The sequence below is a fragment of the Lemur catta genome, chromosome 1 (genome assembly GCF_020740605.2).
Source record: "Lemur catta isolate mLemCat1 chromosome 1, mLemCat1.pri, whole genome shotgun sequence".
NCBI classification, from domain to species: Eukaryota; Metazoa; Chordata; class Mammalia; order Primates; family Lemuridae; genus Lemur; species Lemur catta.
Genome location: NC_059128.1, coordinates 208739724 through 208757186, shown reverse-complemented (window position 1 = coordinate 208757186; position 17463 = coordinate 208739724). Strand labels below are relative to the sequence as shown.

The 17463-nt window shown below is 38.1% G+C and overlaps 1 protein-coding gene across 4 annotated transcripts in view; it reads right to left on the bottom strand.

The window, feature by feature from the left end:
* Positions 1-14661, bottom strand: part of KLHL24 (kelch like family member 24) — a 34688-nt gene extending 20027 nt beyond the window's left edge. Inside the window, exons 1-3 of one of the 4 annotated variants that reach the window (XM_045539775.1) lie at positions 14534-14661; positions 8614-8674; positions 5327-6307 (exon numbers count right to left, since the gene is read on the bottom strand). In XM_045539775.1, coding sequence (XP_045395731.1) covers positions 5327-6246 — 920 coding nt within the window. In that variant the 5' untranslated portion in view covers positions 6247-6307; positions 8614-8674; positions 14534-14661. Of the gene's footprint in view, positions 1-2988; positions 3088-5326; positions 6313-8613; positions 8675-14533 lie in introns of those variants that run through there. The other 3 variants (XM_045539776.1, XM_045539777.1, XM_045539779.1) reach the window with 3 other exon arrangements.
* Positions 14662-17463: the final 2802 nt, after the last annotated feature.

Below are 17463 nucleotides of genomic sequence, written 5' to 3'. Positions count from 1 at the left end.
TTAAGGTGGTTACCATGAAGTCTACAGAGTTAAAAAAAATATTCCCGAGTCCAAACATGCATATAAGTGTTTATACGAACTTTTCCCCCTCAAATGTTTTCCACACTAATATTAAACTTTGAACTTGGAGATAAGTTTCCAAATTTAGTTGAGGACTCAGAGAGAGGGCCAAAGGAAGAGGGTAAGAGAAGAAATTAGGATACTAAGGGCACTGAATGAAAACAGAGTATTTAGTGCAGTGGTCCCCAACATTTTTAGCATTGGGGACCAGCTTCATGGAAGATAATTTTTCCATAGAAGAGGGTAGGGGGATGGGGGTGGGGTGGGGTAGAACAGGTGGTGATGTGAGCAATAGGGAGCGGCCGTAAATACAGATGAGGCTTCCCTTGCTCACCTGCTCACCTCCTACTGTGCACCACCCACCCCGCACTCCCTAAGTTTCATGGAAGATAGTTCTTCCACAGATGGGAGTGGGGGAGTCAGTGGGTGGGTGGCGGAGTTCTGTGGCCCGCTCCCTAACAGGCCTTGGACCACCACCAGGGGTTGCGGGTTGGGGACTGCAGCTATATAGTATCATCATTTTTTGTAGAAGGTCTCTTTTAAATATTAATGTTCAAAAGAGGCAGTATGCATACTAACATGAACTCCGGAGCTAGAAGTCCTAGGTTTTGAATCCTTGCTCTGTCACTTACTATAAACTATGTGACCTTGAACAAGTTACTTCTCTGAGCCTCAGTTTGCTCATCTGTAAAATGGGCGTAATAATAGTACTAACTTACAGGGCTACTACGAGCAATAAATGAGTTAATAGAAGTAACAGTACATAGAACAGTTCCTGGGGCATAAGTGTTTGCTATTATTACTGTAGAATGATATTTGGGAAGATAATATCTTTATATAACAAATAAAGTACAGTTCTTAAATTAGAACAATTATAAAATATGCTTTGAAAAACAAATATATTGGAACAGACATACAGCTTACTATTAATTTTTAAAAATATATGCTTAAAATAAGCCATATGATAGAAAGCATTCTATCAAACCACATTTCCTATTCTATAAAAGTACAGCATAAATTTAAAATGTATTAGGAATATTATCTTCATGAAATCAGCAATAATCTTTATTAAAATTTTATGTATCAAATAAAAACTTTTCATATGGTATTTCCAATCCTTACAACAGTATTACAAGGTAGGTGGTATTATACTTCTTTTATGGATGAGGAAATTAATCCATAGAGAAGTTAAAGTACCATGCCCAGGTACTTTTACCTAGTTGTGTACAGATTCTGAAGCCAGTAATCTAACCCTTTGGTCCCAACCCCGGGGCCACAAATCAGTACCGGTCAGTGACTGCTAGGGACCCAGGCTGCAGAGCTCCGTGGTCCCCGCCCCCTACCCGCAGAAAAATTGCCTTCCATCAAAGTTAGGAAGCCGGGGCGGCACACAGCAGGAGATGAGCGGCAGGCTAGCAAGGGAAGCTTATCTGTATTTACAGCCGCTTCCCATCCTCGCATCACCTATCCTCGGATCACGGCATGAGTTCTACCTCCCCAGCCCCCAACTCCCCAACCCTACCATCCGTGGAAAAACTGTCTTCCATGAAACCAGTCCCTGGTGCCAAAAGGGTTGGGGACCACTGCTGCCCCCATCATGATGCTTGTACTGGATGTTGATTAAAAATAGTATTTTATATGTACCAATATAAAGATTTACAGTTGCCTAATATATATTACTAGAAAGACAACCATTGTTTCTAAGCTTCACTCCCTTCTGTGATTAGTCTCCACTGTTTTTCTCCATGCATCCAAGGGTTTATTTACAACTGGCAGGGTAGATCATCAAAGCTTTTGTGCTCTTAGATTGGTCTATATACTCTTCTTAGGGAACTATCATCACACTTCGATTTTAATATAATGCACTTTGGGGTATTCTCTGTCACCTAAGAGACATGTGGGTATGTAGGTAGAATATCCAGTATGGGTTGAGCTCTGGAGAATACTTGGCAGAAGAGAAACACTAAAGAAATATTGGCTGATATGGGGAATATAATTCAACTGTACAGTGGATGGTTCAGACTATCATTACCCTAATCTGGAGTTAATCTTTTCATTACTAATAGGAGGACAACCAGATGTGTCTCCTAATGTGATGAAATATAATGTATATATTATATAGGATGAATTCTGGTCATTATTATTTAATTTGTATCCATTAAGCCAAAGCTTGAAGAGCCAACTTCCAGTTTCCAGGAGACAGCTAAATGCAGCTAAATGACACCATAAGGAAACAACCAGACTAATCCAGAAGGTGGAATATATTTCTGGACAACTTTCCCATCAACAAGTTAGAATCATGAAAAATAAACTGTCTTGAAATAAAAGAGACTTCATGGAAATAACCACATGTAATGAGTGATCCTGGGTTGGATCCAGGTTCATTAAATGACAGTGTGGAATACTGGGGAAATTTAAACATGGATTGGATATTAAATAATATGAATTATTCATATTATTAACTTTAAGAGATACTGTTATTTTGCCTGTTATTTTTAAAAGATGTACAATCAAGTAAAAAAATTATAAAAATTGTAAAATAAATGTATAGATAAAATAAAAAAAGAAATAATGAAAGAGAAAAGTCCAGGCTGGACATATAGGTCTGGTAGTTGATAGCATGCATGGTAATTAGAACCATGATAATAAATGAGATGCTATCACCTAGTAAAGTGTATAAGACAAGACAAAGATGTGAACTAGACAGATAATCAACATTTCAAAGACTACATACAGGAGTAAGAACCATCAATTTGAAAAGAATGGCTGGATAGATGGGGGGGACCATGAAATGAATGGTATTCCAGAAGCCAATGGAAGAGAGAGTTTCAAGATGGATAAAACAATTAACGATGTCAAATCCTGAGCTCAAGCTGGGTAAAGACTGAAAAGAGGCTAGCAAATAATACATAGAAGGTCAGTGATAACTTGACTGAGAGGAGTTTCAGTAGAGTTACTGGAGCAGAAGTCAGAGGAATGAACTGCTGTTGAAGAAGTGGAGACATCACTCCTCTTTCAAAGAAAGAAGGTGGAGTTTCTCAGAAAGATGAGAACCTGTACAAATAATGCACATTGTTCAGATAATTAAATTCCTAGTGATTAATGCTAACATGCAGTAACAGATAAGTGAAAGACAGAATATAAGGGATAGATGGTGTGGCAGAGTTGTAAAATAAAGATTCCTTTTTACATTCCTCATGTAATGCTCACATAAAATAATTATTTGCTATTATAATAGTCTGTAAATTCAGTATAACTACAGATTGTTTTTTTCTATTTGTCTGCTAAAGGTGATATTGCAATCACATATATAAATGCAATCATATATATAAACCCATTGTATGAAATGGATTTGTTCTCTTAAAAATTGGATGTGAAATACATTTTGGGAAATCAAATAATTAAGTAAACTAGGAAAAGTGTCTCTTTAAAGGAGTGATAGGACCCTTAGGTTGTAATCTGCAATCAGGTCTTGCCTTTATAAATAATATTAATAATAAATTACTTTTTTGATTTTATAACATATAACCCTTGATTCCTACTCTAATTCTATGAGATATGCAGGATTCACATTATTAGCCCCATCTGACTCCAGACCATCTGTCTGCTACCAAGGGCATTCTGCTTGGAAACATGAGTGATTTTCCCTCTGGAGGGATACTGTGTGTCCATAAGAGTTCTGGAATAGCTAATACACAGCCCTGAAGCTATTTAGCTTTCTTAATACATTCAGGAACCTTGGTTTTTCCACATTCTTAAGCTCAGCCCAAATGTCCTAATGGTCTTTTTTTTTAAAAAAGAACTTAAAAAAAATCAGCAGCATATTTATAGAAATAACTTTGAAGAAAAAATATACTCTCACCCCAATACTAAGAAATATTATGTTAATCTTTTGTAACAATAGTTACCCAATATTGTATCTAATTTATAAAAAGTTCAGACTTTCAAGTACTGGGGTTTTCTTAAGTTGAGTCAGGCCTACATTATACTATATAAATAATAAGTATTAAACACTTTCAATGCACCAAGTATTATGCTGGGTACTTAAGAATTATTGCATTTAATAGTTTCAGTGGCAAAACCTGTGATGTAAACACTATGATCATTCTCATTTTACATATGAGGAAACAGATTAAATCCTGCTATATCCAAACTTGTACAGATTTAAAAAGCAAACTATCTCACAATATGCTGAATTTTAATCACATTCCAAAATGATACTCAAAATTGAAGCAAAAAATGTGGTTTGTGGGCTATATTATAGTAAATTTATGGAACAATGGAGATATATGGGAAAATAAAAATAAACACTAGTTTCATAACAATGTGAATATACTTAACACTACTGAACTATACAATTAAAAATGGTTAAGATGGCAAATTTTATGTTGTGTTTTTTACCACAATAAATAAATAACCAATACCAATGTTAGCTTTGTTAGAAAAATATTAAAAAGATTCTTTAATATTTCTCACAATAGGCATTTCTTGCTCATTCACAATAAAATGTTTAATAGTATTTCTTCCATTATTAAGGCATGGATATTATTTTTCTATAGCTCGTGAATTAAAATCTATAGGTGTTTTATAGAAATAATCTATTGTAAGAAGATACAAATATAATAAGACATTTAATTGCATTTCACCCCTGAAACATAAATTTTCCAAATTCTCTATAATGAAGATTTAATTTTCATAACCAGAAAAAGATTAAAAAATTGAGACTGACATTAAATACAGTAACTATGGCAATTAAAAAAGATTTGAGGCCTGGATTTTACATCTGAGAATTCATTCAACGTGTATCAGCTTATTTGCTCCACCTCTACATTTCATGTTCTGTTAGCAAAAAGACCAGTCTATGAATGTGCAAATTGTTCTTTTTATAAGTAGAGGCAGTTCAAGAGAGCCTACTATAGTATTTAGCTACCCTATATCCAAAGAACCTTTGGAAAGAAAAGTGGAATGGTCTGGGGCCCTACAAAGCTTAAGACAAATTAGTAGAAATGTATTGAGATATACACTGTTGCAAAGATCCTTTCCAACACTCTCTGACGGCTCAGAACAAAAAATGCTATTATCAAATCTAGTCTTCATTAGGAGAGACATTCTAATGATTTACATAATTCAGAATAAATCTAACATTATATAAAGCCATATGTAGACTATACATATAAATGACTATACTGAGATTGCATTCAGGAGGTTTAAATACATTTTAAAAACAAAAACTTTTGTTAACTATGTTTGAAAACAGTCTTCTCACCTGCGTGGCCTAGTCCTTGGGGACATCATTTCATTCCCAAGTATGTGGTACCGTCTTGCTTCATGCAATAACTGATAACACTCAGGAGAATTCTGAATCAATTGGTCCACCTCAACTGTTTGAACAAAGTAGTTGGGATGCAACAGAGGGAGTCTCACATGTGTCAACAGCTCATGTAACAGTGGTCTTCTCAGATCGACAGCACGATAGACCCAACGCATGACGGCTTCAAAAACCATCTCTTCTTTACCAATTACAAGTTCATCGCTACAAATATAATCAATAAGTTCATCTTTGTCAAGCTCAAGAAATTCTTCATGCTGGGACACATCCTCAAAAGTCTGTAATGCAAAATTTTTGCATTTTGTGAAAAGTGTTTTGAGTGAATGGGTATCAGCAAAGCGCTGGATTCCTAAGCAATTACAAGGATCAAGTTGCTCCTCCAAGAACTTGGCACACGCATCGCGGAGAACACTAATCTGAAAGAGGCTTGATGTTTCAAAGAGATATTGTACATTCTCTGTAGTGATCTTCACCTTTCCAGTATAAACATACTGCAAAAAACATTCCATAGCTTCAGCTAAAATACCATTGATCTCAACCAACATTTCTCGGCTTTCCCTGTGATCATTACAAAACATAGCTCTGAAGTAGCTACTACAGGCTGAGAGAACGGCTCTGTGGCAAGGAAATTCTTTTCCTTCCACACAAATGATAACATCTGTGAATAAGCGGCTATCTCGGAATTCATTAAATATCTGGAGTATGTTTTCAGCATGGGATGATCCTGAAGAGAAGTCAAAAAACTCATGACCTGTCAGAGATTTAGGGTCCATTTCAAAAACTTTACGCTTAGTGGCTGGGGAATCACGCACCCCAAGATCCTCTCTGTTTAGTCTGCGTCCCAATATTAGTACCATTGTTACATCAGTTGACTATATAATTGTTGAGAAATGACTGTTGGGGATCTTCTTTATGTGGCTAAAAGTAAAAAAAAAATTTCAATGTGTAAAAAATTCAGTATTCAAATTACATAACTTCATTTTGATGTAAACACTACAACAAAATCACACAATTAATACATTTCATATACGGTACAGAGCCTTATCTTATTTTAATAAAAACTGATAAACAAAAATTTGCATTTGCACAATTAGAACATTAGGGGTAATTTGCCATAGTATTCCTTAAGCTCCCCAGCTGAAAGGATACTATGTACTTTGTGAATTACTAATAATCTTCCATTTCCCCTTTTATACAACTAGGTTTCATGTTACTGACTGTAGAGTTAAGTCAGAATGGTCTCTGACTTATAAACATCAGAATTTGACTATATTCAGAATCCTAATACGCAGAAATCTATCCACCCATAGCAAGACAGACCAGTACTGTGCCTGAATGTCAGTTTTTTGTTGTTAAAACTACAGAAAGTTCAAAGTATGTAATATCACAAGTGATAAAAAAGGGAACATCCCAATATGATAAACATAAACAGTGGTGACATGGAATATAACTCATATTTTAACCTTAATGCTTTCCTAATCTAGATTCAAATACGGTTGAATTAGCCACAAGTCAGCTTCCCAAATCAAGAACTGATTCTTTATATCAGCTTATCTAATTTAAATTCTTTTTGTATTTCAGGTTCAAAAAATTCATACAAGCTATAATATTTGACTACACTTTGACTAGTGATCTAATTACTGGTATTAACAACAACAAAAATCTTGAGCCTTCTTCGTCCATATATTTTCATTTTCTCAATGTTTAAATGCAAGTGTTCAGAATGCAAAACAAAATAGCACATTGCAAGAATTAAGAATTTCCCTTTTGCTAAAATTGACAAATAGGAAAAAATATATATGAAAATACACTCTGCTTTCTGAATCCAATGATCTTATTGTATCTAGGATTTGTTAGATAAATTTGGGGATAGCATATTAAGTACTAATGAAAGTCTGATTAAACTTTATGAGTTAAGGGCCTGTTTTTTAATGCTATTTTCTGCCCCTTATTCTCATGGTTGGTTTCTTGATTTGTTGACTGACAATAGAGGTCTTCCTCTCCACTACTTTTACCCAGTGAAATACTGAAAATCTTGGATTAGAACACCTATAAAATCACCTAGTATTACAAAATCTTCAAAAGCTACAAGATATTTGTTTACTGCTTTGTATATGAGAGACTATCTCACAGATCTCTCCAAGCATCACAGATCTCTCCAGTCAGCTTCAACCTGTTGCCTCTTGGCTTTTTGGACAGCTTCACTTTCTTTTGACTTTCTGAGACCTCTCCCATAAGCCAGTCTTCACAACAGGACCAAATATAAACCCTTCCTATTTATGACAGGATAAATGATTTATATAGGGGCATCTCAGAAATGTGAGATGCATCAAAGTGTATCTTTTGGGATTCTAGATGTAATTTATTAGCTTTTGCCTTTCCATTTTATACAAATATTTTAACCAGCAGTGGTTAAAAATATAAAGAAAATTTCATCACATCTCAAAGTACAGTATCTAATATAGGTTCAAGATTGATTACAAATGAACTCACACATAATCAAGCAAACAGAACACAAGATTACAGACTGGATCTTTCTAAACACTTTGTAAATGTCAAAGCATAATTATTGCATCAGGAAAAAGTAAGCAACTAATAGGCACCTCTAGACAAAACAAACAGGAAAACGTTCACTTTAAAGAAATATAATGAGTGAAAATTATATCTAGATGAGTTAATGGATATAAGTGTGATCAGACTGTCATGTCAACAACTGGCTGCCAAAGTTACACGATTTGTCTGGAAAAGCTCATATCCCTTTGTTTTTCTCCCTCATTTCTCCAGGAAATTTATTCCTGGAGCTATACTCTCAGTTGAAAAGAATGACCTTTCTTAACAGAAAGAGTCTTCTAGTTAAGGAGTACACTAAGGTTTACTTCCAACTGTAGAACTCATTACTATTGTAGACTTAGTTTCTGATTGCTAAGTAGATTTAAAATTATATGCTTTTGGCCTATGTCCCAGAAACATGAGTGGAGATAACCTATTTTGGTATTTCAAAAACTGGAGAAAAATGCAGAAGAGGGATTGAGGCCCTCAGGAAGGAGAAAGGAGTGGGTAAATATTGAGCAATAGAAAAGACTGCGACATTGCCTTCTTTTATGATCTTAAGGATAGAATTATTCCTCATTCCTCTGATTGGCATAAGTGACCCCTGGTTAAAGAAAGGAAAGTAGCTTAAATTCTGTAATAACAATGTTTAGATAGTATATAAATAAATATACCTTTTTAGCATTTGCTTGACAAAAGCCCCAGTCAAAATTTGTGTTGTTTTAATTTCCACACCTAAAATAATTAAAGAATAGCAACATATAAATCAGATACTAATAAGTTCATGTACAGTTGGCATTAATTTACTAATATGTTGAACAAAGTTTTTAGTAAATTCTAGTTTCTGATTGGAAGTTTACTTTTGTATAAAAAATCATTAATGAATAACACCCCATTAAAGCAAATTAATAATTTTATGCTCTTTTACATACAGAGCAGTTTTCTTATCCTCCTCCTTACTTGACAATTTTATCCTGCAATAAGATTTGAGTGAAAAAAAGAGTCAACAAATATTAATGTCAACAGAAAGCTAATGGTGGAACTGAGATGAAAAATATATACCCTGTGATAAGTGTGCATTGGATATTTGAAGAGGGTTTGAAAACCAATGTTTCATCTGGGTTTTGGGCCATTAAATAATTCTAAGAGTTGTTCTATCAATATTATCAGAAGTAAACAGTTTAGTCACTATGTATTCTATAACAAAGACATCAGTTTGAGAAAAATCTCAAGAATTCTGGGTAATTCAGGAAAAAAATCCATTTCTTAAAATACTTAGTTATCTAGATTTTCTATACAGAATCTCAAGTTTGTCAAATAATTTTTATCTTTTAATATATAAATGTATATTTCTTCTGCTTTGTTGAATCTTATAGACTTAATTCCTACAGAAACCAGCTAATTCAGCACAATTCCTTTTGTTTGGTGGAAGGGAAGGAGAGGAATGCTTAAGAGAAAATACCCGTACTTTGAGCTGTGCATAGAATAGTAATAACATTTAAACACAAGTGGTTGTAGTTTCTGGCCCAGATATCTTTAAATAGAACTCATAAATTCTTAACAAATTTAGGCAAATTCAGAAGTTGATCCCAAAACCAAACATAAATTACTGACTGATTTTTTTTTTACATGTATACACAAACACATCTCTATACCCAGATTGTGTGATGACTATGAGGTGAATGTTATCTTGTGTGTTTCCTTATTTTCAGAAATCAATGTAACTGTGTGTACTGTTGGTAAAGAATATTGTAACTAGGTCAAATTAGGGGATTGTTAGCCCTAGCTAAGTAAGTGTTCCTTCCCAATGGATAAATAAGATCCTAAGCCAATGTAGGCATTCAGGTCAATTCAAGAAACATTTATAGAAAGCCTAGTTTTTGTCTGGCATTGGGGTTACAAATAATTGGATTCAGATCCAATTTTAGACTCTGTAAGGTTGGCTAAGATTAGAAGAACCAAACGAGAACTCCAAGACTGATACTAAAATAGATTCAAATTCTCAGCGTTTCTCTAGTAGGAAACACAGGTGCAAATTGAAAATAGAGCCTCTCATGACTGATCTGGTCTAGAATTATACCTTACAGAGTAGAAAGGGCAAGGCAATTCACCTGGGCATTTTCTGCAGGAGTTTTAGGTAATACCCACCTAATAGGTAAGGGCAAGGGACAGAGGTCAGGGCACAAAGTCTGAAGGAGATGTATAATATCAGAATTGACCTACAGGATAACTATAATGGAACAAGATTATTTTTCCTTTAGAATGTAGAAATCCTATACAAAGAGGTTACTATCAGCCTTAAAGATGGTATGAATTAATGAGGGGCTTCTAAAGACTAATAAATAACAGAAAACAAAGAAAACCAAGAACATTCTGACTAGCATGGCCCCTATACTTGTAGTAGTGAATTGCCACATGCTATGTTCTACATTACTCCATTTTCTGAAATTTATCCTTAAATGAAGAATAACAACAGAGACAAGAAAGTTTAACCAAGAAGTTTATCTTTAAACATATATAGTAACTTAAAAAAAGCAAAGCCAAAAAATAATTGCAACATGGTAAATCCTTTATTTTTAAAATAACCAGAAAATTATATTTAACAAGGTACTATGCAACACCAAGCAGTTTTTATACATTTCAGATATTTTCACCCTAATTGTCTCAAAATCTATTTATTTGATGACCATTTTTTTAAATTACAAATCTGTACTGTTAAATTTTCAATTTAAAATGTTACTCTGGAGCAGTGGTTCCTGAACCATGTTTTAGAAATAGAATATTTAAAGTCCAGGCTTCAAGCTATTTTCCACATGTCTGATTTTTTAATGGAACCACCAAGACTATTTACCCACCATAAGATAACAGAAACCACCTAAAACCTCAAGTTCCTTTGGCTAGAATTATAGCAACTAGTGATTACTCCATGTTTACTAGAACCTCAGATGGGAAATACACTGCATGACTTTAATCAATGAAAGAAAGAGAAATAAAAGATAAAAAGTGATAAAAAAAATTTAGGAGAGGTTAAACAATGTGTCAGACTAAGCAATATGGTTCTGTAACTAAAAAGGAATTCTATCTTCTCCTAGCCTCAGGAAAAAAAAATTGAATTTTTCAAAGTGTTTCTTTCCCTTGCCTTAAAACTTCTGGCTACTGATATTCCCCAAATCCTTACAAATAATAATAATTAATCAGACATCACACCTGGCATATCAAGCTGCCCTATGGAGCCTACTCATGCTTCTCCCCAGAACTGATATGTAAACTTAATGTCATTTGATTTTATCCTGAGAACGTGTAATTTCTTTTAGGTATTTAATGTATTACTTTATTTAAAAATTGAAAGACCTATAGATTTATGATATAGTTATGTTTTCTGTCAGCAAAATTGCTTGGGTTTTTTAAAATTAGAATGAAATCTCCAAGGATGATACCAGGTGCTCTCTCACTTGGATAAATTTGAGATCCAGTATTCTAGATGACTTCTCTATGTATAAAAACACTTGTAAGTCAGTGACTTTTATTTACCTTAGTGGTGACTCAAATCACTTACAGCAATAACTTTTAGAAACCTCAGTAAAGAGTAAAGCTATAAATTTTAATAGTCTTTAAGAAGTGCCAAATTTTGAAAAATTACAGCTCTTGAGTGATGATTTTAGGCAGAGTGACAAACTCTTTAATTAAAAACATTTAGTTTAGCTATTGTGTTTTTAACAGGAGAAATAACAGTTGTTTTAAAATGTTGTCAAGTGGCTACATACCCTAGTTGCTTCAGTCACAACAGAAATAAAATCATACAAAATGAATCGTTTGTATATACTTGTGAGGATATTTTATTTAAATGAAATGAAAATTTACATTTTTCATTATATAGTTAATTCCTAAATTGAAAAAAGATGTTCCAGGCCGGGCGAGGTGGCTCACGCCTGTAATCCTAGCACTCTGGGAGGCCGAGGCGGGCGGATCGTTTGAGCTCAGGAGTTCCAGACCAGCCTGAGCAAGAGCGAGACCCCGTCTCTACTAAAAATAGAAATAAATTATCTGGCCAACTAAAAATATATATATACATAAAAAAAATTAGCCGGGCATGGTGGCGCATGCCTGTAGTCCCAGCTACTCGGGAGGCTGAGGCAGTAGGATCGCTTAAGCCCAGGAGTGTGAGGTTGCTGTGAGCTAGGCTGACGCCACGGCACTCACTCTAGCCCGGGCAATAAAGTGAGACTCTGTCTCAAAAAAAAAAAAAAAGAAAAAGAAAAAAGATGTTCCAAATTTCTAGGTAAAATTATATACAAAAATAATTGCAGTTATTTCATAAAGAGTATTTATTTTTCACAGGCTTGACCTTTGGGTTTTAATGAAATGGCAGAAAAACAAGGAAGCTAAAAAAAAGTTATTGAAAAAGCATTAAGGTTTTAACAACTTGGACAAAAGCCAGGCGAATTTAAGTTAAAGCTAATAGTCAGCCCTAACTCAGAATGTTATGTCTTCCTGTTTACAAACTAAGCCCCTGGCTTTGTTTGAATAAGCAGGCCTTTATTGAGTAATGGTTTCATTTTTTAAAATGATTCGTTAGAGGGTTGCATTTTAAACTTATTTAGACACATTAAAATGCCTTCAATGCTCCAACTGCAGGAGCTGCTCATTCTGGTGTAGCCATTTCAACTTGAATTTTAAAAATATGTTAAGAATGCATAACCAATAAGAACTGTTCATACTCAATTCCTGCTTCACCCAGGGCAGCTCCACTTTCTACATCTACAGAAAATCTGATAAAACCCAAGTACCCTATTAATTCAAGAGATTAGGAGAATCACGGCTAAAAATGTTTGGTCTTGCAGATTTTATTACTGTCACTTTAATCAACAATTTTAAAACAACACATTTTGCAACTCGCTTCTCAAAAATTTTGAATTACCACGGAGATTAATACATAGAAGTGTGTGAGCCAGAATCCCCCAAACAAGGAAAACAACTCATCTAAGCCAGAGTATAGAAGAATTTTTAACTTTTAAGAGAGTATCCTCACACTATCTTTTTTAAAAAGTAGAAATCTACTTTTAAATTTTAGCCTAGAACAGGCAAATTTTAAATATAATTTACGAATCTAATAAAAACCACTCTCTTAGCTGGTGGCCCTAAACAGTACGTAGCTGCAAATACGAGGACATGCTTTAAAAAAAAAAAAAAAAAAACCGCTCACAAGAGCAAGTGATTAATCACTGAAATTCACTGAAATCATCTGAGAATAGTCACTGCCTCAGGGGCGACCGTGAGGCTCCCTAAGAATGTGGCGTTATGGTCTATACTTAGCTATATAAACCTTGTTTGCAAAACTGGCAAGAACAAATCGCAGGACTTCCTTCGCACCACCCAGTTAGCTAATCCGGCACCATTTAAAGGATGCAAATTTTCCGGTGCTCGGAGGGCGGACCGCGGCTGCAGGCCGCTGCGTGTCCAGGACTGCCCACACACTCGGGCATTAGCGGTGGTGGCCGCCGACACGCCACGCAGCCCGCGGCCAGGCCGGAGCGCGCGCCGCCTGGCTCCACTAGGGCTGCAGCTGCACGAACGGCCAGGGCGCGCGCTCCCGCGCGTCCTCCAGATCACCTTCAAGGGGGCGGGGCGACTGCCGGGGCAGGGGACCTAGCGACAAGACATCCGCCAATAAAAACTCGGAACTCGCCCGTCGGGTCCCGCCCGCAAGCCGCCGCGGGCGCCCAATCCCGGCCGCGATAACAGTCTTCCCTGGGGGTGTCCCGAATTTGGGGGCCGGCACATTAGGTACTAAATTAAGAAACCAAGTCCTGGAGTGGTAGGAAGGTGGGGAGGTTAGGCGGGGACTAGGCCGGCTGAACGCCCGCTCCCCCGCCCGCCGCGCCTCCCCGGGGACGGCCGCTGCAGGCAGGGTGTCGTGACCGCGGTAAACAAAGGCTCGCGCGGGGCGGGGGTAACGGTCAGGTGACAGTGCCGAGCACATTTCGCAATCCCTTTAATGGGGCTTCTCTGGCCCGCGCTCCTCAGACCCCACCAGGACCCCGTCAGTCCTTCCCGACGGGACCAACGGTCGCCCCACCAAACGCGAAGGCTGGATTTGACACCGTCACACTCTCGGCGCTTCCTGACATAAAAAGCAGCGCCCCGTTCGAAGCCCATCGGCCACGAGCAGGGCCTGTCTCCCCAGCCCCCTCCCCCAGCTGCCCCTGGCCCCGAGGCGGCGAGATGGCCGCGCCTGCCGCCACCCCCAGCCCCGGCGGCCACCGCTTCCACCCCGCCCTCGGCAGGCCGCGCCAGCCGCGCCACGGTTCCGGGCAGTGGTGTCAGGGGGCGGTGGTGCCTTCCCTCAGGACTGTCGCTACCGGTCCGGGGTTGAAGACCCCCAGGTGAGCCCTGGAGGCCCCTCGCCTCAGAAAAGGGCCCTGCAGCCGCAGCTGCGGTCTCTCTTCGGACTCCCTGGTTGGCCGGCCGCCGCTGGCTTCCCTCCCGCAGACACCCCCGTGGACAGGACCTCGGCCGCCCCTCCGCCCCCAAGGTTTCAGGCTCCGGCCGGTTCCTCGCCTTTTGACCGGTCCCAGAGCTGTCATCCCCGGGTACCTCTCAGCAAAGGCTGGAAGCGGCCAGCAGCGGCGGGCCCCGCGGTCCCTCAGCGGCCGGCGGCGCAGCGCACTCTCCAGCGCCGGCCTCTCCTCCAGCCACCAGTTTTTGCAGCCGCTCACAACAAAGGAAACATGTGACCGTCTGGGCCAAAACACGGAGCGTCACCGACCCCTGGCCAATCCGGGTGGGCGCCCCCCGCCCCGGGGCACCCTGGGAGATGTAGTTACCATTCCGCGGGTGGCCTCCGGGACCGCCACCTGGGGTTCCCGCTAAGGGGCGGGTGTCAGGTGCGGAGCGGGGCAAGACCCGATTCAAGGGCTGCTGACTCGAAACACTAGGTTTTAGGTACAGGCAGGTTAAGGAAATGTATCCTGTGAAGGAGCCTAATGAGAAACCGGAGTCGTATGTTTGTTGCCCTCAAAGACCCCCACCACATCCCAAGGCAAAAGCCCATGACCAGGAATTCACAGAACCTTAGAGCTTGGGACAAAGCTTAGAGATCTTTTTATTTGACTTTTTGATATAGAATGGGGAAATCTGAGGGCCTCAGGGGTGGAAGGGACTAGAACCCTGGTTGATGGAAGGCGCAAGGAAAACCACCTTTTTTTTTTTTTTTTTGTAAATCTGTTAATGTCACTGGCATCAAATCCTAGTATTGAATCCTTTTGGTGTTAAATGTACACACAAATCAAACGAAATTCTCTAAAATTCCTATTTTCCAAAGCAGATAGATTCCCTAAAGGACATTATTTTGTTGTTTTGTTCCTGAAAATATTTTTTTCAAGGTTGTGTATACCTCCTGATCTTGCAATCATTTAGTTTTTGGTTTCTGTTATCAAAATTATTAATAGAACGCCTTTCTCTTCTAACGTCATGAATACAGTCATGCCTCTATTAAATAAGGGAGTGTGTTCCAATGATCCGAGGTGGAAATAATATGGAAGGCCTGTAAGCAGGCCTTTTAAACATGATTTTTAGGCCTCTTTTTGATCTCTTTTAAAAATGAAAATGCCTGCCATTTATTGAGTACCTACTAAGCTCCAGGCTCACTACTAGGCACTTCACAATAACCCAGCAAGATAGGATATCCCATTTTATAGGTGATGACACTAAGCCACAGAGAGGATAGAGTTGCCCTGGTCACTCAGTTATTAAGTGATGAAGCTAGAGTTCACACAGTTTTTAAAAATAAGTTTATTTACATTAAAATATTATATAAGTACACAATTAACTTTCTACAAAGCTTATTTACAGAATTGTAGTATTACAAGGCTAATAGTGAAACAGTAGTTCCATTTCCTGCCTGTCTTCATTCCTGATTCTCCAGAGGCAACAACTTCCAACTATTTGAGCTATTTCTTCTTGTACTTACATCTGTATTTCCAAATAATGTATGGCTGTTTCCTATCAAGGAAGCTGTCATCCCTGTTTCTCATCCTTCCAATATATTATATAATCTAGCTAAATCATTACTTAATGTTTATGCTAGTGAAACTTTATTAGTCATCGTTGAGTCAATTAGTGTACAATTTCCTTTCCTGTATGGTTTTTTGTTTTCCCTGAACTTAGTCATAGTCCTTGTTTTTGTTTGCTTATTTTATTATGTATCTATCACATTTCTTCTGAGTCTATCTAAAAGAATGATAAAATGCTTTCAATAGAATCGTCACACAATCAAACCCATTAGATAATCCATCATATATATGTGTACATGTACATATGTAAATCTGTATGTGTATATCTGTAGATATAGATGTATATTTTTTTCATTTTAGAGCAATTTGGTCCCCAGTTCCTTTTCGGGAAGCTTCTGTTTAGGATTGTTGCATAGCTTTTGTCTTGGGACTTCCTTTCTCCATCATCCTAGGGTTTTCTTCTGGGACATCTAGTGTTGCGTTGTATTTTGGTGGAGCATATTCTTCATAAGTAGCTCCGTAAGAAAAAGTCCATGGGAAGTAAATCTTTTTTAACTTTTCATGTCTAAAAATGTCATCATTCTACTTTTACCTTTGGGTGATAATGTTAGCTAGATATACAAATCTAGATTATAAATTATTTTTATTCAGGATTTTGAAGACATTGCTTTAATGTCCAGAATTCCAATATTGCTGTGAAGTACAATGCCATTCTTATACTGATTTTATATTTCTTGGGGGGGGTGTACTTAATTATTTCCACTCCTCAGGGGTAATCACTGAGTGGGTTAATGTGGTCTTCCCTTAGCAGCTCCTTTATTTATGAGCGCCCCAGACTCATTGATTAGCCCTCTTCAGTTTTGTTCTTCCTCATGGCTTAAGATAGAACTTCTGGACTTTGGAACTTGATCGTTTTTGAACAGTCACACCTGACTTGGATGTCGTCACACTTTAGCTTGTTCACTACTTGTTTACATTTATGCATATATTCCTTCCATATGGTATAGCCCAAAGATTATAAGTCCTCCTGAGCAGGCATTTGATGGTTATAGGAAGATCTTGACCTGGCACCTCAGGGTTCTTTGCACATTTACATTGGGCAAATTTGGTGACGTGAGAGACAGAATAAGGCTGTGCTTGGGGTGCAAGCCAGGTTGGGGCCTGCCCTTGTGACTTATACTTTACAATGACTCAAGGAGGAGTGTCTGGGGATGTGTGCAGGTACATAGCACCAAGCTGTGTCAGTGCCCTGGGGCAAAAGGCAGGCGACTAAAAGCACTCAGTGGGTCGTCACTGCCTTCGTCCAGTCCCGTCTCCCTGGCAGTGCGTACAAAGTCCTTCGTGATGCACTCTAGGGCCTACCTCTGACACCTGAACACAGCCTCAATGAACTACCCACAGTTGCCCAAAGGACTCTTGCTCTCTCTGTCTCCAGGTGGTTCCCATCCATAGCCTGCTCTCTTTGGGTCTTATGCCCCCGCCTTCCCTTCACCCCATTTGCTAGGCTAGCTC